The sequence below is a fragment of the Cynoglossus semilaevis genome, chromosome 6 (assembly GCF_000523025.1).
Source record: "Cynoglossus semilaevis isolate Cse_v1.0 chromosome 6, Cse_v1.0, whole genome shotgun sequence".
NCBI classification, from domain to species: domain Eukaryota; kingdom Metazoa; phylum Chordata; class Actinopteri; order Pleuronectiformes; family Cynoglossidae; genus Cynoglossus; species Cynoglossus semilaevis.
This window is the reverse complement of record NC_024312.1, coordinates 4,999,147-5,023,538: the sequence shown is the minus strand read 5'-3', so window position 1 is coordinate 5,023,538 and position 24,392 is coordinate 4,999,147. Positions and strand designations below refer to the sequence as shown.

Sequence of the window (24,392 nt, the reverse complement as noted above, 5' to 3'; positions counted from 1 at the left end):
CTGTCACAGACACAAATGTAATCAATGAGTGAAAAATGGCGGCGCGACAGGAGTTCGGATCTGAGCAGGAATCACTGCTGCTGTCAGCCGTTGTTCGGTGCTCGTTCCCCGTGCGACAGGTCGAAGAGAAGCCGCCGCTGCTGATGCTGATGCTGCTGCTGATGCTGAGTGCGCAAACTCAGAGGAGGCGACAAACAGCTGCTTTATCATCATCACCACTGATTATTATTTAATTATTATTATTATTATTATGACTTTTTATTGTTATAGAGATGAAATCATTATGACTTTTTGTAAACGTGTCGTCAGTTTTGTTTTATGGCCATTAAAAAGAAATTAACTCAGCTGTGTTGCAGGTTGTGCGGTTGCCGGGTCAATTCCCAGACGTCAACACCAAGACCTTTGTATACACACCTGCTCCAGGGCTTTTAGGGAGAATATGATTGCCCCTGACGTCAGGTCACACAGCTGAGTGCAACAGAGTTCACTCCAGAGATACAGTACCAGTGACCTACAGCAGAGGTCACTAATAACAATCAGACGTCCTTTTTTAAAAATCTGTATTCAAGTCACACATTTTATATGTGATTACAGCAGGTAGCCAGGTGACGTCACACAGGAAAACACAAAAAGGTTTAAAAAAACGTCAAATCAACTGCGAGTTTACGACCCCTGGTGGCCACGGAGGTACTGCAGTGACTTTAGTAGTCCGTTTTTAAAGCCAAAAATATACGCAGTCAAAGGATGACAGGTGCAATTCTATGGCTAAAAGCTAATAATAATTAAATATAACAGTCACAAACAGAAGAGTGGAACAGTGAGAGGAGGTGAAACTCAGACTGGTTGTTTTCATGGCTCTCACTTTGTAAGAAATTATAAAATGTATTTCTGATCAAATCCTGAGAAAAACCTCTGTGTAATTTCACATTGATTAAATATGTTCTGACATTAAAATCAAATGTAAATTTAACAGCAATATTATAAATACTTATTTTAATTTATTTTTAAAGTCAAAGTAATTTGTCGACTTTTAAAGTCAGTTTCATCAGCTCAACACCTTTTTCTATTCTGTTTCCAGCTGCAGAACCTTCCCAGGATTCATCAGGTTACCAGGGTCCAAAGTCTTCTTCAGACCCTGCATCAACCGCATGGCTACAGGCCCCACCTCCTCGCACAACAGCGCCCTCTTCCCTAAACCTACGCCGTGTTCCCCAGTGCATGTGCCGTCCAGGGCCAGCGCTCGTCTGCAGAAAAACACAGTTTTAGAAACTGATTTAAACAGTTATGGCTGGACAGGCAGGCAAAGCTGGCCCTTCTGTGAGCGCCCCCTAAGGGCACCGAAGAGACTACTGAAAATGGGCATCAAGAAAAAAAAATGAAGCACTGAACAACTGAAAATGGGCATCAAGAAAAAAAAAATGAAGCGCCTGTTGAACTTATGTCCACTGAACGTCACGGTTTCTTCAGAATCTTACTCTCTCCCACACCAAACCTCATAGAGAAAATCAGTGATTTTAGCTCAGAGACACAGCAGCTGTTGATCCACTGCTGCCTCCGTCACTCGTGTTATTCCGTGACTTTACTGTAAAAAAAACCTTTTGATCGGATTTACCCTAGTGACACTGACTGACCACAGGAGGCAGCAGTGGACCAGCTGCTCTAAACAAAATTGGATTTTTAGGTAAGTTAGGTACCTGGCCAGTCTGTCAGTGAACAGATGGAGGCGCTGCAGCTCCTCTGTGTCGTTGGGGTCGACCACTAACAGGCAGTGAAAGTTACCGTCACCCACGTGACCAGCGATGGGACCTGAGGTGAAACGCAAGATGATCTGAGTAGAAGATTTTTTTTAGTACGTGTGGCTTTATTGTCATGACAAAATTAAAGTCTGAGCGAAGAAATACCTGTTAGCCTGTTCTCAATCAGGTCCTCCTTTGTCTCAACAATGATTTGAGGCAATCGAGACACAGGGACGCACACGTCTGTGGAGTAAGCCTGAAAACACATACGGCAGCAGAGTGAGCATCCTAGAGACACGTTACAGCATCTGTGAAAAATAGATCCAGTAGGTGGCAGTAATGTGTGTAAAGTAACTCAAATGTTCCAGTCCAAAGAGGAAGTGACACTTGTTGGCGAGAGACGGAAAAAGTTCTGACCCAGTTTACAGGACCACGTTCAAATTAAACACTCCACCAGTAACAGGGCATAGCACCACCTACAGGCCAGGGAGTGAAGCTACATCTGCTGCTAAAAAAGTACAAAATACCATAAAACTTTTCAGTGTCAGAACTCCCACCACCAGGTTCTGGTCCCACCTTACAGCCCGGTCTCAGAGCCTGGGCCGCGTACCAGGCGTCATGACGAGCTTTCCACAGTCGCTCCCTGCTCTGGGTGTCCTGAGCCCATTGGAAGTCAGAACCTCGGTTACTCTGAGTGATTTCCTCTGTGGAAACAAGAAAATGCACGAGAAAGATTTGACATCAACTGATGGAAACGTTCTTCTAATGTCAAAGGTCATGTGGATCAGATGACCTAATCCACGGACGTCACCTGCTGTGTGGACCTGCTCCTCCAGACCCTGCTGTGAACCATGAAACTCCAGGAAGAGAGTGGGTGAGACAGGGTAAGACAGACCACTGAAGCGGTTACATGCCTCCATCATGACATCATCAAGAAACTCTGAAACACACACACACAGTTCACGCAGTGTTTACAGCGTCAGTAAAAGTCCTTATGTCTTCCGTCCTCACCGATGCGGGCGATGGGGACTCCAGCCTGCAGGATCTGGACGGTACTGTCCACGGCGTCCTGGACGGAGGAGAAGGAGCAGACGGCAGAGACCACGGCCTCTGGGAGTCCATACAGACGCAGCGTTGTCTTGGTGATGACGCCCAGCGTTCCCTCTGAACCCACGAACAGGTTGGTCAGGTTGTATCCTGCTGCTGTTTTCCTGAAGAAGATAGAAGGGTTCAGGTCCAGTCCTCGTCCAGGTCCCTGTCTGCAGGGTTCAATTCCAAACAGTCTGTGGGTTCTGAGTCAGTCCTTAGTCAGTCTGGAGGCAAAACTGACAATTCAGTCCTGCACCACCACGTCAGGTCACAGGTAAGCTTATAGACGTTAACCTGGGACGGCGCCCTCTTCCTGCCGTGTGCAGAATGCTGCCATCGGCTAGAACCACCTCCAGGTTCAGGACGTTCTCCCTCATGGTTCCATATCTCACTGCGTTGGTGCCTGAGGCGCTGGTGGCAGCCATCCCACACAAAGATGCATCAGCACCAGGATCTGAGGGGGAACCAGAGGAACCCATTCATCCACAACAACGCCACCTGCTGGACACTCAGTTCCCAACTAGTACTTTTTTTACCTTGAAAAAATTAGTAGAGTGAGGAGAGAGGAGAGAAGAGAAAAGAGAGGAGAAAAGAGGAGAGAGAAGAGGGGGGAGAGGAGAGAGGAGAGAAGAGAAAAGAGAGGAGAAAAGAGGAGAGAGAAGAGGGGGGAGAGGAGAGAGGAGGGAGGAGGGGGGAGGGAGGAGAGAGGAGGGAGGAGGGAGGAGGGAGGAGGTGTGGACTCACCCACAGGAAACCACAGGCCTGTGTCTCTGAGGTAGGAGTTCAGACCCTTACGGGTCACACCAGGTTCCACCGTCACATCAAAGTCCTCCTGGTGGAGATCCACAACCTGCTCCATGTTCCTTAGACTGAAGCACACGCCCCCCTAGTGGCAGACCCAGGACACAGGTCCAGAGGTTGAACAACAGCAGACCTGACCCTGATCTGCACCATCTTCCTCCCTCTTTACCTTTACTGCGCTGACCCCTCCCTCCAGGCCCGTCCCGGTGCCGAAGGGGATGATGGGAAGGTGGTGACTGTGGCAGAGCTTGGCCAGAGCGCTGACCTCCTCCACGCTGCGGGGGAACACCACCACGTCTGGAGGACGACACCTAGAGGACGGCAGAAGTCACACATAGGGATATGTTTTAGATCAGGGGTGGACAACCAGTTTTTACTGTGTTACTACAAAGAGCCACATGATATACTAACTTTGAAAAAATAAAATAAAATTCCTGTAATACTAACTTTGAAAAAATAAAATAAAACTTCCTGTATACTGTACATCTTTTCATCTGTGCAGATTAGGTTTTCCCTCCGTAATATGACGCCAACACTCATCATCATGAGATTGACATAGTGTAAAAAAACAAAAAACATAATGTTTGACCTGAAAGTAAAAGCCGCATGAAACCGGGCAAAGAGCCGCCTGTGGCTCCCGAGCCACAGGTTGGCCACGCCCGTTTTAGATGGACATCAGATAGAACAGAAATGAATAGAATAGACTGGATTTTTCTGGTCCTGTGAGCAGAAACCAGTAGTTCAGTTAGATCTGGTTCCAGGTCTGACTCTGGCTCAGGGTCTGGATCCAGATCTGGACTTGAACCAGGCTGACCTGATGAATCTTGACCTTTGGCTCTGTCAGTTTCCTGACCTACGTGTTTTTGGTGGAGAACCCTCCGACTCTCCTGGTTCTGGATCGTCTGTGTCAGAACACTGACCTGTGAACGGATTCGTCTTTACCATGTTGTTCTCTGACAGCCTGACCCAGAGAGACGCCGTCTTCACCACAGATGGTCCTGAAGGCAGAGAGGACGCTGTCCTGATGTACACTCTGGAGACACACACACACATCAAACTATAGACTTGCATTAAAGATACTGTATACGGTCAAAGTCGACATCAAGCAGTAAAATCAAATTGCATTCTTAGTTTACAGCATCATAAAAACAGTCGTGGTAACCATGCCAACCACACCAAAGTCCATACAGAAAACCATCGATTTCTCTGTGAACTGAAATCACTGATGTTCTCGACTTCAATTAAAAAATATTATTTTAATGTATTATTCCAAACACGGCCAGGATTTAGCTTCGCTCTGTGAATTATTATTTAAATAGAAAAGAGTTTATGTCATGTTTTTTCACCAGAATTAAGACATCAACGTCCGAGTTTTAACATTAGTCCAAATATATTTTTAAATAAAAGTTTAATCGCGAAATTCTAAGAATAAGTTTTGTGGCTCAGAGAAACCTTTGCTCGCAGTTGACGGCTAAAGGTTAAACGATGCTAACAGCTCCTGCTAACACTTAAATAAACACTTATGTTTTGAACTCACGGTGCTGTAGCGACAGTGCGTCAGTTTAAAGCAGTTTCTATACAACAGCCGTTTCATCGTCACACCGAGTTTCACCGTCATCTCTGCTACAACAACTTCAAACTCCACAGGCAGCTGTCGACTCCTGCTCTGCGCATGTGCGGCCGCGCAGCTACTTCCTGTTTGGGTCTCGGTGCTGCCTTCAGGTACCAACCTCAACTCGTATTTTATATTGAAAACAAAAAGTAAAAACATGTGAGACCTGAACCTTATTTTCGAACCTGAAATAAAACTTTATTGTTTTTTAAATTACTCAGATAACTACATTTAAATTATGTTTAGAATAATTTGACTTGAATAAGAATCAAGTTCACAACAAAACCACAAAGGCTTCCATCATTGAAATAATTATTTAGAAGTTTTAGGATTTTTTTAGAATAACTTAATATTTAATGTTTTCCCTAAAACAGAATTCTGATCCAGTCTACGTCATTGCACCGAAGAAAAAAAATGAAAAGAGCAAAAATAATTTGCCAAAAAATCCAAAAGTGACAGAGGTTTGTCTTTTTTAAATCCGCCTTGCTTTGACCTTTGACCTTCCTCTGCACCAGTTTACTTATAGGGACAAAATCTAAAGTCAGTTTGTTCAGCCCAACGTGCTCTGTCCTCTCTGATTGGACTAAACAGAAGGTCAATAATCCAGTGAGTCCGGACCATTAGTGGAGACTAACTCACTGAAGAACCCTATAGATGATCCAGAGTCAGAGAGGCTTTGAACCTTCACCACAAATGGTTGGTTTAACTCTTGAACATGTTGTGTTGTGACATCCTGATTGGATCAACGGTGTTCTGTTAGCACAGCTCTGACAAACGTTGAAGGTAAGAACTGCAGAAGTCCAGCTGGACATTCTTTAATTATTTTTACGCTGGATTTAGACCTACTGTCTAATCCTGACTAACGTCTGTTGCTGTTGCTAAATGTCTGCTTTTCAATAACTTATAGCTCTTTCTGGTTTTGTGTTTTGGCTAATTGAGCTAAATGGCTAAGTCTGTAAGCTAACCTGGGCTAGCTGGAAGCTACTTTTGTGTCACTTCAGCTTGTAAGACTAAAGACTACTGCTTGTCTTTGAGTTTTTTTACTTTTTACCTGCTTGTCTTTGAGTTTTTTTACTTTTACTTTTTTAAGTTTTTTCTTGCTCCAGTTGTGTGTGAGACACAGGACCCTGGTTGGACACGTCGTCCTCAGGTTCTGACAAAGTTTTTATCACAACAGTCTTTGGTTTTGAAGGTCAAACTCAAATTAAGGTAAATTGTTTTTTTGTTTTTTGTCCATGGCTCAGTTCTGACCACAGGCCACAGGTTTGAACACCTTCTTTGTCTCACAGGTGAGATGTCTCCTCATGTTGGTCCACTGCTGCTGCTGCTGTTCTTCTGTATGTTCGGGGCGTCCCACAGCTGCCTGGAGGACCGGGCCTCAGCTTACAGGTTCACCGGCGCCGTCTGTCGCCTCACCTACCCTGCTGCGGTGGTCTGTAAGTGGAACTGGAACGCTGCGTTTTGGTGTTTGGTGTTAGCAGGTCCACAAGTGGTGACCAGTTGAACTGGTAAAGGTCATCAAAGGTCGAGTTGTTTATACAGAAACTGAGATTTCTGTTTGTTTTCTTTCCTTTCTTAGTGTGGGCTTTTCATGTTTATCTGATCCAATCACTGTCCAACCCCCACCGTGAACAAAGCCACCCAGTTCTGTCCCATTGATTCCCATTGAAGCTGAGCTTCAACAGGGTTTAATACACTCCAGGTCTACAGGAAGAAACTGGGATCAACATCTGGTTCTGGATGAACTAGTCCTAGAGTTGATCAGGTTCTAGTTACCTTTAGTTACCTAGTCACAGACAGGTCAATAAGACTGACAGATTTGACCTTTGACCTCAGGACAGACGGGGTAATGTGGGTGAGGCTTGTGTCTGTCACATGTTAAGTGGGCGGGGCTTCAATTGTGTTTTTGCAGTAAATGAGAAAACCACCAAAGTCATCGAGGCGGCGTTTCAACACGCACGCTACCCAAACATGAAAGGAGAGAAATCACTGGCGTTTATCGGAAAACTGACGTATGGACTGGAAAAGTGAGGAAACATACACACACACACAGTGTAATCAAACACAGCTACACACACGTGTGTGTAATGATGTCACCTCTCTCCACCCTTCAGTCTGGAGATCCATAACCTGACCATCGGTCGCAGCTCGTTCGCCCTGCGAGCAGGCGTCGGCATCGACATGGAGATCAGCAACGTGTCTGCATTTTTCAAAGGGACGCTGCAGTACGGCTACGGCAGCTGGCTGTGAGTCACATGACCTGTGGTTTCATTCATATGTATATATATATATATAAGTATTAAGCTAGCTTAGCATTAGCATGAATAAACTAGCAGTTTCCTTTGACAACAAGTATTTTAACCCTTATTTCTTATTCTGTTATTTTCTTTGTTCGTATTCCAGCATCGATGTCGAAAATTCACTGGACTTCGAGGTCGAGTCTCAGATCGATCTGGGAATTAACCCCAAACTCTGTGAGTCTTATTCCAACTTCCTTTCCTGGAAACATGAAGCGAGCTGTGGGCTTAAACTTGTCATTGTGGCGTGGTCCTTACCTGTGTCCGATCTTCTCTGTCAGACTGCGGTCACGGAAAAGTTGCGGCTGACACGTCTGACTGTTACCTTAACTTTCACAAGCTCCGCCTCCACCTGCAGGGCGACAGAGAGTAAGTAGTCAGGTTAGGGAGTTCACTGTCTTATCTTTTAGTTAAATGTTAACTACTAACTACCAGGGATGTCCGATATCAACTTTTTGACAATATCCGATATGCCGATATTGTCCAAACATTAATTTCTGATTCTGATACGAACCGATACCCATATAGCAGGGCAGTGTTGGCCTGGTGGTTAAGGAAGGTAAGTGCAGCCTGCTCATTAAAGCACTTAATGTTAAAGCAGTGTTTCTCAATTATTCTCTGCCGTGCCCCCTCTGGGGGACAGAAGTTCCTAGTACTAACTACTTAACTACTTAGCCATTTTCCACCAAATCACGTGAAAACAGACGGTAACATTTCCCTCCTTTCCCATTGGTCCTTGTGTTCAGACCAAACTGGCTGAAGAAGCTCTTCACCGACATCATCACCTTCACTGTCAAACTACTGGTCAAAAGCCAGGTGAGGGCGCCCTGGAGTCTAAACTCTCTCTGGACTCAGACCTGGTCCAAACTGAGACCAAACTCTCTAACAGTTAACCAACACTGTAACCAATGACAAGTGTCTGGGTTTGAATCCCTGCAGATTTGTAAGGAGATCAACAAGCTGGCAAATATCCTGGCTGACTTCATACAAGACACCGCAGGTGAGTCAGGGGGAGAGGGGGGAGGGTCAGTGAGTAAAAAGGGTAAGAGAGTGAGTGAGACAATCATTAGGGGGTGGGTGAGTGAGCGAGGGGGTAAGTCAGGGCCAGTCTGCTCAGCATAAATCGTGGTCATACAGTAGTCTGTCCATCAGGGGGCGCTAAAGTTTACTAACTTGAGTTTCCTGTCTGTACAACAGAGCTGATACATTTTCATTAACTTCTGTTCATAAGCGGGTGTTAACAGCAGGTGGCGCTGACTAAAAAATATATATGTGACGTCATCATCAGAGATGACAGTGTATGTGTGTGTGTGTTCCAGAGCAGTTCTTAGGTGACGGAGACATCAGTATGGACATCGGTGTCACTGCTGCTCCCGTCATCACCGCCAACTACGTGGAATCTTACCACAAGGTGAACTTTGTCTCCCCCTGCTGACGGGGACTGATCTCAGCAGATATCAGAGTGTCCTTGTCCTTGTCTCTGTCCTCTGTTCCAGGGACTGACTCAGTACCAGAACAGCTCCGCTCTCATCACGGACTCTGTCTTTCATCCCAGTCAGCTGACTGAAGACCGGATGTTGTACTTCTGGCTCTCAGGTCACTTTATGTTTTCACCTTTAACCCTGCTTCAGACAACAGTCACGTGATCTGTTGGTCCAACTTGGTCCTGGTTGAACACCAGCTGTGTTTGTGTTTGGAACCAGACCAGGTCTTTAACCCCATGGTCGCTGCCGCTCACGAAGACGGACGCTTTCAGCTCAACATCTCTGCAGCGGAGCTCAGGGTGAGTCGTCCTGTAGAGGGCGCTCTCTCTGTAGAAAACCTATCCTTTTTTTGAGCAAACATGTTTTTTTTTCAGGAACTTTTTAACACCAGTCTCTCCAGTCGAACACCAGGGGTCATCAGAGAGGTAAGAAACTGTATTTCAAATGTGTTTTCTTGTTTCTGTGAATATCTCAGTATGTATGTGTTTATATTTGTGAATACATTTGCGAGTATAACGGTGTATGTGTGTGTATTTCTCAGTGTTTCTCTGAGTCTCCACAGCTCTCAGTGTGGAGTTCTTCTCTTCCGTTCCTCAACACTTCTTCCTCAGGAACCAGAGTGTGGGCGGAGGTTTCTGGTCAACTGACCTGTGATCGGGATCAAATGACCCCAGTGCTCTTTTTTCAGGCGGTAATTTCCTGTGTTGCAACTATGTATTTTTATGTCAATAAAAAAACTATAACAACTTCAAACCAAGTTGACAAAAATATAATAACAATATTTTAATTAAACCATAATTATTAATTAATCCTTTAAAGTTTACCCCCCCCCCACACCCCGCCTTCTACTGTTAAAACTGCAGTGATTTGTTTTGGGGTTTTTTTACACGCAGCACACGAGCACAGATGTCCGAGCCTCCTACTCTGATAAGAAACTTTTCCTGCATGGAATTCCAACAGAGTAAAAATTTAGTTTTCATTTTTGTTGCATTTTTTCATCATATTTTCTGTAGGTAGAATTCACGTCAATTTGTCATTGACGTGATGTTTTTCTCCTGCAGGATTTTTGTGACTGGAGCTGATCTGCCGTCAACCAACAACACAGTAAAAACATATACATCACATACATTATTATTATTATTATATGTTGTTTACTTTCTTGTGTATTAATAATGAAAAATGTAATTATTTGATCTTGATTCGAGTAGAAAGCTAAATTAATGGGTAAAAATATGAAGACATAAAATATTAAAAGGTATTTCAATTATTCACAGTTACATTTAATACTTTGATGACCTGTGTTATTAGATCAATAAAGAGGAAGTGGAGTTTATCAGGGAAGCTGTCGAAAAGATCGGGATTCCAAAAGTTTTGTCTGGTGAGTTCTAAATAAATAATTCAATAAATGAAGGACTATGGTCTTTATCTGACATATAAACAGAAAACGGAATTCTGAAAACAACTCAATCTTCTACTGAGCTAAAATCAGCGTTTTTCTGTATGGACTTTGGTCTGAGCTAAAATCAGTGATTTTCTCTTCCCGTTTTCGATTGTTTTGCAGTTCTGGAGCAGGAAGTGACCAGACTTCTGGACAAACAGGGAGCCAATCTATTTGACATCATTAACCCTGAAGTTATTCCTCGTGACGTGAGTCGGAGCTAATGTTTAAATACAGGCCACAAGTTAACCAAATAATAGCTAATAGTTAGCCCAGAAACAGCTGATTTTTTCTGACCGTGGTCTGAAGCTGCTTCTCTTCTCTCCAGGGTTTCGTGCTGATTCAGATGGACTTTGGTTTCCCTCACCACCTCCTGGTCCAGTTCCTGAAGAGGACGCTGCAGTAAAGGAAAAGACGACACACTGACCAAAGACTTTTTAGAAGCTGTCATATTTTAATAAAACAATATATTCAGTCATATTTTTTTCAGACAAGACATCATAGTATTTCTGTTTATTGGGCGAAGCTGTCCGCGGTTATGTCTAATTAATTTGTCAATGAATAACTGTCCAAAAACAGCTAAGAAAGAACCCCACCGTTAGCCACAATGTGAACGACGAGCCATCAAGTGGGCGGAGCTTGTAAACACAAGGAAGTGACAAAACAGGAAGTACATTGGACCGTTAAACTAGAGCGAGACAAAGTACGGAATTAGAACATTATTAGAAAGAACGGGGTTAGAGTCAGTCACGAGTGACTTCCGGTCTTCATTTCCGGTAAACATATGTTTTAAGCCACAAGGAACAAAGAGAAGTCACAGTGTGAAATTTAACATTAAGTGTCGCCAGAGTGTAACAAATGATTTTATAGTTGGGTTGATTAGTTTGAACTCAACATATGGACCGGAGGCCACCAACCTTTCTGAAGCCGAGAGCTGCTTCAAGGACACTTAGTAATTACGAAGAGCTACTTGTTTAATAGACTTCCTGAACAATGTAAGAATAGCGAGTTCTGGGACATACAACAGCAGACACTCTTCTTACCATCGTCACTGCACCCATTTGAATATCATTGCAAGTGTAACTGATTCAAAAAGCACAGTAACAGTACAATTCTTTTTAAAGAATCGTTTACCAGTAAATCATTAGATTGTGTTGACGGATAAGTGAGAGTCAGAACCAGGACTAAGACCCAGATAGACCTATGGTTTTATTACATGTTTAAAACCTTAAGACAGGACAAACATGGCTGCTCTTTATTTTTTGATTTATTTATTTATTGTGGACCAAGCAGAGAAAGTTCTTTCCATTTAAACATTTTCATACAGTTACAATGAAAAAAAATCTGCTTCAGTTAAAAGATTAAAATATAACCAGTAACGACTTTATAACAAAGTCGTTTTAGAAACGTTTAATTAAAAAAATGAAAATAAAATTACATTTTACCTAAAACCAATGAAAATATACAAAGAAAACCACATTTTATGAAAAATATACCCACAGTCTAAAGTTAAGTACTTTTTAAACTTATATTCTACTATTTGAGTTTTTTTTTCATGTCAAACGTTTTTGTTTTCCTTCTGTTCAAAGTGCATCAGACAACAAGGACTCCTCTCTATGTACGTTCACTGATCCCATTGTAAGTTGAAGTTAGCATGTGCTAATGCTAACATCCCATCAGTCATTAAGACTGAATCTTAAAGTGTTAACCAGAAAATTACACCTCGCAACAGAGGCCACAGCACTTCACCCCCTCTACCTACATCCACGCCCCCTTCTGGTTGACAATTTAAAAAAACAAAAACGTTGTATGGGAAATAGCAAACCCAAACGAGCGAGTCGTGTTAGTGTGTGTGTAATACAGACTTACATTTCTACAGGATTGTCACAGTTGAGCGGCTAAGCTACCAAATGTTGCTAGCATTAGCATCATTCACATTTTCTAGCATACTGTGTATGTTACTTGTAACAGCCAATCAGAGCACAGCCCAGTTCAATTATTCACCACTTCCTGTTGTCAACAGTAGCGCTGTGGAGGACAAGAAGTAATAATACTCGATTCAGCAACTTCAAACAACTAAAAAGTTGTCAGTCTGACATTAGATGGTGCAAAAGTCAGAAAATACACAAAAAATACATACAAATAAGATAATTTTTCCCACAGTCTTGAATTTCTACACTATTTTTTTTAGGTAGAATTAAACTGTTACCCAAAAATCACTGCAAAAAAAGTAGATGTCGCTGAAGTAAACAGTGACATTTTCTAACCGCTCTGTGGAAACGGTTTTATCAAAGGAGTGATGGCTCGTTCTCTGTTCGACATACAGCACCACTCAATGGCATGAGGTGGTCACTGCAACAACAGGAATGTCAACGTCCGACTGTCGTTCACAGGTGTTAAAGTTCCACAGACGGATGTTAGTTTGGTTCCTGAAAACCATGGGCATTTCTGAGACATTGGAATGTTTGCAACGACACCACTCTTTGAGGGAGATGGAAAACAAACGTGTTTTTTTCACATTCAGGGTCAGAAACGACCAACTGGGTTTCAAACTAGAGATCGAAAAGTTAATATTTTTGTAGACATTTCACAATGTTGTCCACATCTAACCAGCAAGTGCAGCACATTCAAAAGTTCTGGAGTTCAACAACAGGTCACAAAATACTGTCTAAAGGTGATCACATGACCTGTCGTTGCTTTGAAGCAGTCACAAAGGACAGAGTCTTAGTTTGAGTCACAGTCATCAGTACAAGTTCAACATGGAGGAGGTCTAGTTCACCCCCGGCTCGGTTGAAAAGGTGCCAATTAGTAACGTGATAAGGAACTCACGTCAGACGACTGAGGTGAGACAGTAGAGTTCAGAATCAGACAAAAGTAAACTTTAAACCAGGTCAACAACACTGTGACTCTGAATGGACAGAGGGAGACTCTGATGAAGAACAACATCCTCTGTAATGGCCAACGCAGTCTAACTGTACCATAGAAAAAGTCAGTGATTTTAGCTCAGGCCAAAGTCCATAGAAAAAAAAAAATCAGCGGCTGGCAGTTTTTGTTCTGAACTGAAATCTCTGATTATTTCTAAGGACTTTGATGTGGAGAGTGAATGGTTGACTAAGTCTGGTTTCCTGATGTTAACATCTGTCTATGCTGGTTTTCTGTTTTTGTTTGTTTGCATACATAACAAATTTAAGCCCCACAAATTCTGCAAAACTGCAATCAAACCTCTAGGTGTCACCAACACCGCAATGTATTGGTAGAGTCACATCTAAAAAGATCCTCAAATACAGTAAAAAGCAAAATAAAAACATGCTGCTGACCACCAGAATTACATCAACCCTGTGTGAGTTGTAGTGGTCCCATCAGCCAGCAGAGGGCTTACTGTTTAACCCGATGGTAAATCTTTTCTTCCAATGCAAACGGTTTGATTCAGGTATCTATATGTCACAGCATGAGCTTTGAGCTGTAAATGATTATGGGGCGGTGAATTTAAAGAGTCAAGCCCTAAAAAGCACCAACAGGAGGCAGCATCAAGTCTACGCTGAGCTGCGAGTGTGGAGTTAGGGGCGGAGCTCATCGTCAGACCTTTGTCTTAACATGCTGGATCCAATCCCCTCTCTCTCTCTCTCTCTCTCTCTCTCTCTCTCTCTCTGTTACTTCGCCCAGATCTTCTTCTGCTGGAAGTAGGCGTCGAATCGAGCAAGCGCGTAGTCCTGTCGAAAACACGGAAAAATGTACGATATTTTTACAACTGATTAGCAACTGATTATTCAATTCTTATATAAATGTTAATGATCTTGTTGTTTAAATATGACATTGGAAAGAATAACATTTTTATAACGTTTAAATTGAATAGCATTTATTTTCAACACTATCATCTATTATTAAAATGTTTATCTTTTTATAAAATACTTATTAATAATTGAATAAATTGAGTTTAATTAAAGAGTTTAACGTTTATTTAAAAAAACTGACTTGTCAATAAAGTTGTCTTATAATAAAATTATTAAAACAGTAGCAGATGTAAGAAGATTTTAAAGTTTGTCAAACATTTATTTTATATATTTTCTGCAAAGTCAGTTCCAGCAGATGTGAACTGACCTGTCGGTCTGACCTGTCTAACCTGTCGATCTGACCTGTCGGTCTGACCTGTCGGTCTGACCTGTCGGTCTGACCTGTCGGTCTGACCTGTCGGTCTGACCTGCTGACTCAGTAAACATTGACAGAAATGAAGAATCTAAACTTTAAATATTCACTCACGAGGTATCCAAACTGTATGGTGGAGAGTCGAGCCTGGATGATGGACCACAAACCCCAGAAGAAGTGGGACGCCAGGGAGAACCTGTGGACACACACACACACACACACACACACACATTATTAAATGAGCCTTGTAGCCTTTAGGGCTGTTTTTATGAAACACACAGGAACATTAGGTTCCTGGCTGGAAGGGGAGGAGCCTGAACGTAGCTTCCTGATTGGTGGAGATCTTTCTGCATTTTCTTTACATCTGCATCTACAGAAAACATGTTCCGAGTAGAAACTAGACTAGACTAGACTAGACTAAACTAGAACTGTTTCAACAGAACTATTGTCTGTGAACTGTGTTCCCAAGAAACCCACAGACCGATGGAACCACAAGGAAGTTCTGGTACCGTTGGTACTGTTTGTTTCTGTACACTGGGACTAAGAATCGCTGGTGACCATTTCTGGCTGGGACCATGTGATGATTTCAGGGGTCAGTGAAGGCAGCCTCACTGTTGCTGGTACTATGTCTGAGGACTCACCTGTTCACCTCCTGGTACATGTCCTCCTTCAGCCTCCTCTGCTCCTCCTCACTCAGATCATCAAAGCCACAGTGAGACTCACGCAGGTAGTGTTCAATGAAGTGGAGCTGTGGAGAGAGGAGCCGCAGGTTAGACACAGTCAACACACACCTAGCAAACACACGCACATACACGCACGCAATCACCTGCTGAGCCTTTGACGGATAAGCCTGTGTGTTGACACTGAAGTAAGGGAACTCGTCACAGTCGTAGTCGTACATCCACTCACAGAAGTGGTTTCCAATGTCGAAGCCTCTGTGAGAAGACGAGAAATAAAGAAATCAACAAAAATGTGACGATACAGACACTTTGTTATTACATAGAAGAATATATATAGGTTTAATATTATTATGCATTAATACATCACATTAATAATAATAATAATGCAAAAGCTCTGCCAAAGATTCTCCAGCTGCAGTACCACTGCTGACCAGGGGGGGTCAGTGCTGACACATCCATTCTTTCAACTCTCCTTTCTCTGCGTCAGTGAAAACATTCCCTCTCTGGTCCGAGAGGATTCTGCATTAGTGGTCAACCTCCTGCACTCATAACATTTTAGGGTGTGGTCCGTTTGTCAGATGGGTGCAACGGCGTTCACTCTTTTTTTCTTTACAAATGGGTGGTTGCTTAGTTGGTTGCCATATCAGAACAGAAGTTTTTTTGGTCAAAACATTACACACATTACACATTTTCAGAATGTGGGCGCGGCCCACAAACAATTTTTTTTTTTCATAGTTATTTTAGACTTGGACCGTTTGTTGATGTGATTGTGAGTTCTGGAGCTGAACTCTTGGACACGATGCACATGTTCGATTCCCACGCTGCTGTTATCAGCAGCTGGGAAAACAAACCCAACTCCAACACTCTGCTTGTTCTGATTCGCTCCACAGGACACATCCCCTCCTGGGAGGAGGATTTTAGAATATACACACACATGCACATCCAGAATGTTTGTGTGTGTGTGTGTGTGTGTCCTGAGGTTCGTGTGTTTGTTCTACATCAGGGAGACCTGAAGGGGCCGCAGTTCATACGGTTTTCAATGTTGAAGCAATAAAAGTGTGGATGTGTATATGTGTGTGCCCCCTCAACATCTCTCTCTCCTGATTGGTCAACCTCATAGCTTTGTTACATAAGGGCTGCAGTGATCTACTGAAATATGCAGAGGGGGAGATCAGGCTGCCTCACACCAGAGTGAAGAGAGAGGGGGGGGGGTGAAGGGAAGGTGGGGTGAGAAAAGGAGAAGCGGAGTACAAGAGAGAGAAAAAAAAAAACGAAGGAAGGAATACTTTAACTGGTAGTTTTTTTTTTTTTGTTTTTTTTTTGCAGTTTCACCTGTAGTACCTGTGACTCACCTGTAATTGTAGCTGCTGTACTCAAAGTCGATGAGCATCAGCTTCTGTCTGTCCTCCGTGTTCTGAGCGTTCAGCAGCAGGATGTTCCCTGAAGGCAGCACAGGAAAAAAAAAACAATCAGTTTATTTTAGGAACATTAATGGGCGGGGCCTGTGAGGGTTTCACATAACTGACCTTCCTGACAGTCGTTGTGACAGAAGACGACAGGAGAAGGGGTGGAGTCGAGCAGAGACCTGGAGAGAGAAGAAAACACCTGTTCACAGACTGATGATGTGATGTGAGACTCGTTGACGCTGTGATAAAATCGTGGAGATCACTGTGGATCAGAACGAGTGTGAGAAAAAAAAAAAAAAAACACTCGTTCTGATCCACTGTAGTTTCCAACACATGCATGTGTTTAACTCTGTGGTCGACAAGGAAAACAGATGTTCTGTACAGTGGGTTATATAACATTGGTATGCATGTGTGTGTGTGTCACGTGTCAGTGTGTGAGAGAACATACTTCAGTACATCCATTTCCTGTGGTAAGTTGTAGCTGAGCAGGCGGTTGTAACGACAGCGATGTGATTCTCTGGTGAAGTCGAGGTTCATCACCTGGTCCATGTACCTGGTGAAAATACAACAAATGATCACATCCAGTTAGACATCACTCTGAGTTAAGGAACTATCACACCAAACCTCAGAGAGAAATCACACCAGTCTTTAAAAGTCTTTATTAAGATTGTGTGGGAGGAAATACCCCAAGATGTCACTGATTCAAGATGATTTCAAACATACTGATTGGCTCTTTGGTTCCTTCATTAATAAGATAAAGAACCATAAATTCATGGGTTTCTTTTCACAGAAACAGGATCAATCAATTTAATTTAATTTTATGGTCTGTATTGTCATTGTACCACGAGGATACAACAAAACTGAGCCTCTGCTTTTAACCCATCACCAAGGGGAGCAGTGGGCAGCTTTTAAGTACCCGGGGAGTGTGAGCACTGTGAGGATATTTACTAAAAATGATTTGTTGAATCAAGGGTTAAACTGAGTGTTGTTTCATCTGGTCGTCGTCTCTGTTTACAGCACAGATCCAGGTCACTGTCCTACCCTCTGTGGGACAGAGGGTAGGACAGTGAGTCATGTCACTACAGTGTTCTCACAGAAGGAGAGGAAAAGTACAGTGGACTTTGGTCAGTGACCCACACCGTACGACACGTAAACTCGGAAGAATTCCCACCAAAAGTTTGTCAAGATAAGACGGTGGAATTATCATCAGTGTTGATAAGAACACAGGTCCAATGTGTCATGGAAGAAAACTGGTGTTCTTCAAACCAAATAAATCCCACCAGTCTATAAACCAGGTCCACGAGACCGCCAAGTTCAAAGTTCACATGCCTTTGAACCAGAGTTGCCAACAAGGCAACGGTTTTGGCAGGAATCTTGGACAAAGGTAAGACACGTCTGCAGAGGCCACGGTTGAGTTCTGTTCTCCACAAAGGGAGGAGCGACCGCTGCACCACCACGTCGTGTGTCCTGAAGCCGTGAAAATGTTGGATGTATATGGCATATGACGTAACGTGATGTCGACTGAGCCTCTGGGAAGTGGGTCACATGGTTTCCTATGTGCGGATGTTTTTGTTTGTACTAAAGTTATTTATGACACGGTCAGTTTGCAGTAACGTTAATGATTGACAGCTGTCAAGACACTCTGACTTTAGTCTGTGTCCCAGGGTGTTCATCTACACAGTAAAATATTTACTTCAGGATTTCCCAGAATTCCCAGGAGGACTGTCACAACTCACTTGTCCATGGTTCCAAACAGCCACTTGGGTTCCTTGTTGAAGGGCATCCTCATGGCGTGGAACTTGGCCATCTTCTCCGCCACCTCGGCTGAGATGGGGGGGTGACTCAACTCACTGGTGTCCAGTTTACGACTCTGTGGAAACAGAACACGACGTTGACGCAGTTGACTACAGACACTGTACAGCAAGTATATCCCAGAATCCTTCACTGCCCGATCCACAGAACAATTTCACACGATAACCCTAGTACAGAACCTCCCATTTAACCTTTGACCTCTGGTGGTCAGCAGCCTTGAGACTCTGTAGTATGTGGGTTGCATCCCACTGACTGGGGTTGTGGAGCCCTGCTGTAGAAGAACAGTTTGATCATGTGACTCACTCTGTACAAGAGGGAGTACAAGTACACAGGTACTCACAGGAATGTACTGCTCCAGTCGACCCTGAGGGAAAATACCGTAGAGTTTTGGACCCAGTTCCCTCTCAGCCAGGATGGCAAACATCACACTCTCCAGAATCATGGCCTCCGTGCCCTGGAACGACACCACACACGATTGATGACCCAATGAAATATATTGATCACTGACAGATGACGAGAACAGATAGTGACGACATTTTGGGAGTTAAAAAGTCAAAAGCAGCAGGTGACAGCAGGACACCCAGGGTTCTGATGACCCCAGGCTGTGGGCGAACCACGGGTTAAATGTGGAACCATCATGGGCTGTACTGAATGTGAATGACCTTCAGAGACGTTGCTGTGGCGACCGGGCTGGATCCAAACACCGGGGTTCTGGCTGTGGTCCAGGGAATGTGTTTGGTGCTGTGGGTCCAGCAGGAGAACAGTCCAGAGGGAACAGTACTGTCCAGTTCATGGGACAGAGATTCTGCAGAGGTGACGGTTCTCTGTGAGAACTCTAACACCAGTCTCTGCAACAGAACCTTCAAGTAGCTGCAGATCCTCCAGGTCAGGTCTGCTGAACATCACTCAGTCATTTACTTCTACTCTTCAGGTGAGGGATGAGTGGTCTACTCTTTTTAATTTACTCACAGTAGATTTACTCACTGTGAAGCTTGGACCTATTTAGTTGAACACAACACTGATGTACTCACAGGAATTGAATACTTGAATACTTATAATGAGATCTTTTTTAACGACTCTGAGTCTCTGTTCTTTTTAGTTTTTATAGCAGATTGCTGCCACCTTTGCGAGAGTATTTAATAGTCCTGCATCTCACTGTCACGCAGACAGGTTAGGAGGCGCTGCACTACGTTAGATAATCCCTCCTGGCGGTGGATCTGACCCAGCACTGAGAGGATAAGTAAGTAAGTGGGTTAAAGCGTCTGCTTCATGCCACACCTGTTCTATCAGGTCAAGGCCAGACTGAGTGTCTGAGCCGCACTGAGGACAGAGGCCGCCCTCACACTCAGAATAACTCCAGTCAACGTCAGCTGTTAGAGGGGATGTGAGGGTAAGACCTGCTGTTCATTGACATTTTTGACAGGAAGTCTGTGGGTCTTGCCAACGGCAGGAAGTGCACAGTGGTTGGCAGACATGTCACAATTCTCCCCAGTCTGAAGAACCGGCCGCACGTTGACACAAAAACATGCTAACCTGTCACAAAACGCCACAAACCAAAAAAAAAAAAACAACGTTAACTGTCCGTAGACAATATCTGTGATTTTAGCTGCTGGTCCATTGCTGCCCCCTGTGGTCAGGTTGTGTCTCACACAAACTGAGTCCGGTAGAAGCGCACTTTAATCGGAAGGACTTTCATCTCTTCTCTAATATTAACTGTTACTTTGTTCATGGCTAACACACACCAGCACCAACATATTTAGCCTGAGCGTACCACTGACCTGGGTCTGGTTTTCTTTGTTGGACTGTGTGGAATCTCCTTTGTTACAGGACATCTGTGGACAGAAGAAGGGAGAAGTTTGTGTGAACACGTGCGAAGGCCACGGCGGGCGATGACACCAGCAGGCGACTAAAGCCTCTGCAGTACAGACAGCACAGTATGAGTTCAGAGACCAGACTCCGTGAGTTCTGTTCAACATCACAGTCAGAAGAGAGGAAACAGAAGAACAGGATTCTCACCATGTAAACGTCCAATCAAAGAGCTCGCTTCTGAAACCAGTGTCACCCCAAAAGTCCTGTTTTTGGAACCATAGTCACATGTTTTGCCTTCTCTTCTTCGCAAATATTGATAAAAATGTTTTTGTAACTGTACTGTATTGTTTTATGCGACAGCTAGGTGGCACTAGAGTTGCAGTTGTATGATTCTAACCTTAGGTTTGAGTTTAGTTTATGAGAAGTTTTAGTATTGTTTTAGTATTAGAAACATTTTATTTACATCGGTAGGTGTTTTGTTATTTTTTTTTATCATTAGAGTGTTTACATCGGTAGGTGTTTTGTTATTTTCTTCCCACCTTTTCTTCCCAGCATGCCCCTTTTCACATTCCTCCATTCCCCAGAAACACAGGCATCAGCTTGTTCAGTCTTTACTGCTGACTTCCTGACTGTGTTCAGGTTGTGATGAAGCAGCAGCTGCTGCAGCCATCGTCGTGCTGAAGGACACGGCGTTCTGTGGTCTCTGGGACATCGTGAGCCATAACAGCTAACAGCTCGTACGCTCGTTAGCAATAAGCCGGAGTTTAGTTAATTCTCTATGAAAATCTTTTAAAGCTGATGCAGGAACCAAAAGAACCTTTAATAATAAATAACACTTTTTTGAATTTTCTTCGAGGTTCTTTCTCCATCTGTCATTCACCAGAGGAACAAAGAATATGTGCTGCTCACAGCATCAGCATCAGTGTCATAAGGGGCAGATTAGAAACTGCAGATATTTAAGGAATGAACAAACATCTTTTCTTCCTCTTCCTTGTTGTTAAACCCTGCTGTTATCCTGTTTTGGATGACTCAGCTGTTATCTTTAAAACACTGTCAGCAACTGGTCATCATGAGGCTGTGAGCTGTGGACGCCAACGCCACGTCATCTCAGGAGATAACGGAAGCAGAGAAACAAAGAGAACAGCCTTTCAGGACCAGTTCAGCATTGACATCCGTCTGTAGATAATGCATTTATGCTCGTTAGGATTGTTGAAAATGTTGACAGATTACATCACAGCAGATCTGGTGATTTTTGGCAGAGGTCTAAGGTAAAACACCAGGCCATAATTAACAGGCAGGACTAAAAGATAGAGTTTAAAGAGCTAAAATGTGAGACAAGACAGTGAAGTTAGTTGGTTAAGAGTTGCTTTGCAGTTAAGTTAGCTTAGGTTTTAGGTAAAATGTAGTCGAAAGCAAATATTTTATTTAGAGGTTAACCTAAAGACAAACCAGCTATTAGTTCAATGGAGTTAGCTGAGGTTCTAAATCAATGTTAGCCTAACGACTAGTAAGGGTTTAGATCAGAGTTAGCCTAGATGTAGCGGTTATTTAACTAAAGATAACATAAAGCATAAAACATCTGATGTTAAAGCTAAAATTAGGCCAAATGGTGTCTTAAAGACAGCTAAGGTTTTTGCTAAATGTAAAAAAATAGCAGTTGAGGGTTTAGTTAAGGGTTAGCTTATATCTAGATTTATGATAAAAGTTAGCAGACAGAGGTTATACCTTTAAGTTGTTGGAAGGTGTGAGCTTAAATTTAGCCTAAAAAGAGGTGAGGTTATGCTACATGTTAGGCTAAAGCTAAAGTTAGCTAAAAGACCTTAAATGTCCGTCTGACTCGGAGTTACTCTAATATTTTCAACACTCGTTTTATATGATGTTTCAGTCAGGTACGGTTTATGCTAATAAACTTTCTACCTGCGCCAATGGACCTTACACAAACCCCACCCCCTGGTGGGCGTCGGCTTCTGTGATTAAGAAACTCTGTGTGTTAACGTCTTTGAGGCTTCAGAGATCTCATACTGTACCGTGGTTTTGGGTGGCTTCACCTGGCAACTAGCAAGCCCAAGGCATGCTCCTTTGGGAAGCCTACGGCAAAGAACACACGCATGTACAGCCATGGGGGTACATCAGCATGTACCTAACACGCTAACACATAAGCTTGAAGGCTAACACATGCACAAATTAAACACACACCTAGAACTTTCCTTTGACCCAAATTACTTTTGATTAAACATCCTGCTGTTCCTTTGTGGAGCAACATTAAAAGTAAAACAAAATAAACCTAATAAATGTAGAGCAGTTTAAAAGTGACAGTTTGAGATATTTTGTAGTGTGGTTTCATGAGATGTTAAAAAATGAATGTGTATGCAGCTGATAGTGCTTTGTGAGCGCCCCCTCAGATAAAAATCATTGATTTTCTCCATGGACTTTGGTGTGAATGTTCAACAGTGAGATAAAGCAGTAAATGTACTGAATAATCTAAACAACTCGTTAGATGCATCTGGTCTGGTCCTACCATTAGAACAATGTAGATATTCTCGGCTAGTGTATTGTCAGCTTTCTGGTCCACCTACTGGCAAGTCTTTACCTGGCTCTAGGTTTCAGTACAGAGGGCGTCACAGAGCACTACAAATATTCCATGTTGACATAAGTAACAAAACCATCCTTCAAACAGGTTGGACTGCCCCTTTAACGTTACCCATTGTTTCTACTTTTTACTAATGGAACATATCGTTTCATCGTCAAGGTGGCGAAGATGAGACTAAGACCTTATTTTTAATTTATATTTTTTTAAATTCTGTCTTAGCTTAATTTTTCAAAGTCACGTGAGTGAGATGGGGCTCCCACCTGTAAGATGGCGCCGTAGAGACGGAGCAGGACACTCCGAGGCTCCTCACCGTCGCTGTCCACGCTGTCAGAGAGGCTGCACAGGAAGAGCTTGTTGCTCAGACCCCCCCTACAGGACCCGCAGAGAAGTTGTAATGTCATTACTTTACATAGGAAAATGAGCCACACCCATTGACAATAATGGTATTTAACAGAATGCGAGAACAAAACACACACCACCATACAGTCATATTGACTCATTTCCTAGTCTTAGTGGACATTTGCTTCGTGATAAGAATGGAATGTTATCACGGGACTATTTTGTTAAAAGGGGGTGGAGCCCCAAAGTGGACTGGTGATGATGAGCTAGCTCCTGTAATTTTGTATATAAACCAGACCACTACGGTTAAAACAGTAATAATTGTACATAATTAACTGGAGAGAAGCCAAACTATTAGCTTCTCTGTGTTTTTACGTTATTTTCTTAAGGTTTTGTTGACATTCACGGTGGCAGGACGAGTAACGGTCTGAGGTGTCTGAAGACACAGTGGCAGGACGAGTAACGGTCTGAGGTGGAAGAGTTCGTGTCTGAAGACACTAATAAGAAACACCTGCTTATCTATATATATTTAAAAAATAAGTTTAAAACATTTGTCTCACAAATCCAGGCATTTCTTCTCGAATCCTGGCCGTTTTGCTCACGGACGTGGTTACGGAGAAGGTTGACATTATTTGACTACAAATCAACAACTGGAACATCGCGTACCTGATGACACTGATGCAGAACTCTTCCTCCTCCAGATTCTTCCAAGCTCCGTGCAGGAACTCACGACACCACAGGAACGCCCTCTGGCGGGTTTCGAGGTCCAACTGTGCGTCCTTACACTGCTGCTCCTCCAGGACGTCGGGCTGAACCTGTAGAGCGTTCTCAGTCACCAGCAGCCCCAGAGACATGGACGGAGAGGAGGAAACCCCGTTGATAAATTTGGTTTTCATGTTTTGTGGTTTTTTAGTTAACGCGGATGAAAATCTTTATTTCCTTTTATAACCCTAGATAAACGGAATCACTGTCCTCTGACTTTAGTTTTCTGTCGATTTTTTTTTTCTTTCGTGCGTAGCTAAAACCGTTGTAGACCAATAACACTGATGGAAACTTCCGCTGCAGCAGCTTCAATGACGAATGAAGATGGTCTGAGCCCCGCGCCTATTTACAAGGAGTGGGTGTGTCCACTAGAGGCAGAGGGGAGGGAGTGGTC

General features: G+C 43.2%; 3 protein-coding genes and 1 long non-coding RNA gene across 7 annotated transcripts; 2 read left to right on the top strand and 2 right to left on the bottom strand.

The window, feature by feature from the left end:
- Positions 1-546: 546 nt before the first annotated feature.
- Positions 547-5,330, bottom strand: ldhd (lactate dehydrogenase D). The gene is made up of 11 exons (XM_008311456.3): positions 5,164-5,330; positions 4,547-4,659; positions 3,796-3,937; positions 3,570-3,711; positions 3,120-3,279; positions 2,748-2,947; positions 2,548-2,676; positions 2,313-2,440; positions 1,902-1,992; positions 1,695-1,806; positions 547-1,244 (listed from the first exon to the last, which is right to left on the bottom strand). The coding sequence occupies exons 1-11, from the start codon at positions 5,242-5,244 to the stop codon at positions 1,064-1,066; spliced, it is 1,479 nt and encodes a 492-aa protein (XP_008309678.1). The 5' UTR covers positions 5,245-5,330; the 3' UTR covers positions 547-1,063.
- Positions 5,331-5,753: 423 nt separating this feature from the next.
- Positions 5,754-10,953, top strand: cetp (cholesteryl ester transfer protein, plasma). Of its 2 annotated transcripts, none has more exons than XM_025056488.1 (19): positions 5,754-6,021; positions 6,431-6,447; positions 6,528-6,674; positions 7,151-7,265; positions 7,353-7,484; positions 7,642-7,712; positions 7,817-7,904; positions 8,282-8,351; positions 8,475-8,535; positions 8,855-8,946; positions 9,032-9,131; positions 9,239-9,318; positions 9,394-9,444; positions 9,561-9,710; positions 9,913-9,980; positions 10,081-10,125; positions 10,327-10,397; positions 10,581-10,666; positions 10,786-10,953. In XM_025056488.1, the coding sequence occupies exons 3-19, from the start codon at positions 6,533-6,535 to the stop codon at positions 10,861-10,863; spliced, it is 1,500 nt and encodes a 499-aa protein (XP_024912256.1). In that variant the 5' UTR covers positions 5,754-6,021; positions 6,431-6,447; positions 6,528-6,532; the 3' UTR covers positions 10,864-10,953. The 2 variants fall into 2 exon arrangements, with proteins under 2 accessions (XP_024912256.1, XP_024912255.1); XM_025056487.1 differs by having other exon boundaries at positions 5,755-6,021; positions 6,345-6,447.
- Positions 10,954-11,706: 753 nt separating this feature from the next.
- On the bottom strand, positions 11,707-24,309 carry chka (choline kinase alpha). Of its 3 annotated transcripts, XM_008311419.3 has the most exons (12): positions 23,903-24,306; positions 23,158-23,266; positions 20,277-20,330; positions 18,839-18,952; positions 18,423-18,556; positions 17,135-17,239; positions 16,807-16,865; positions 16,633-16,720; positions 15,427-15,535; positions 15,242-15,348; positions 14,715-14,796; positions 11,707-14,167 (listed from the first exon to the last, which is right to left on the bottom strand). In XM_008311419.3, exons 1-12 carry the CDS (start codon positions 24,130-24,132, stop codon positions 14,108-14,110), a joined length of 1,251 nt encoding a protein of 416 aa, XP_008309641.1. In that variant the 5' UTR covers positions 24,133-24,306; the 3' UTR covers positions 11,707-14,107. The 3 variants fall into 3 exon arrangements, with proteins under 3 accessions (XP_008309641.1, XP_024912257.1, XP_008309642.1); XM_025056489.1 differs by lacking the exons at positions 23,158-23,266; positions 23,903-24,306 and adding an exon at positions 22,335-23,110; XM_008311420.3 differs by lacking the exons at positions 11,707-14,167; positions 14,715-14,796; positions 15,242-15,348; positions 15,427-15,535 and adding an exon at positions 15,551-16,456 and having other exon boundaries at positions 23,903-24,309.
- On the top strand, positions 20,653-21,106 carry LOC112487136 (uncharacterized). The gene is made up of 2 exons (XR_003049939.1): positions 20,653-20,778; positions 20,824-21,106. It is a non-coding gene; the product is annotated as an uncharacterized LOC112487136 (long non-coding RNA).
- Positions 24,310-24,392: the final 83 nt, after the last annotated feature.

Coding starts and splice junctions, on each gene's coding strand:
- ldhd (XM_008311456.3), bottom strand. CDS start 5,244: ATGACGGTGAAACTCGGTGTGACGATGAAACGGCTGTTGTATAGAAAC. Junction 1,807..1,901: donor GATTGAGAACAGGCTAACAG/GTATTTCTTCGC, acceptor GTTTCACCTCAG/GTCCCATCGCTGGTCACGTG. Junction 1,245..1,694: donor TTCACTGACAGACTGGCCAG/GTACCTAACTTA, acceptor GTTTTTCTGCAG/ACGAGCGCTGGCCCTGGACG.
- cetp (XM_025056488.1), top strand. CDS start 6,533: ATGTCTCCTCATGTTGGTCCACTGCTGCTGCTGCTGTTCTTCTGTATG. Junction 6,675..7,150: donor CTACCCTGCTGCGGTGGTCT/GTAAGTGGAACT, acceptor GTGTTTTTGCAG/TAAATGAGAAAACCACCAAA. Junction 10,126..10,326: donor CCGTCAACCAACAACACAGT/AAAAACATATAC, acceptor CCTGTGTTATTA/GATCAATAAAGAGGAAGTGG.
- chka (XM_008311419.3), bottom strand. CDS start 24,132: ATGAAAACCAAATTTATCAACGGGGTTTCCTCCTCTCCGTCCATGTCT. Junction 16,866..17,134: donor CAGGAAATGGATGTACTGAA/GTATGTTCTCTC, acceptor TTCTCTCTCCAG/GTCTCTGCTCGACTCCACCC. Junction 16,721..16,806: donor TCACAACGACTGTCAGGAAG/GTCAGTTATGTG, acceptor TGCTGCCTTCAG/GGAACATCCTGCTGCTGAAC.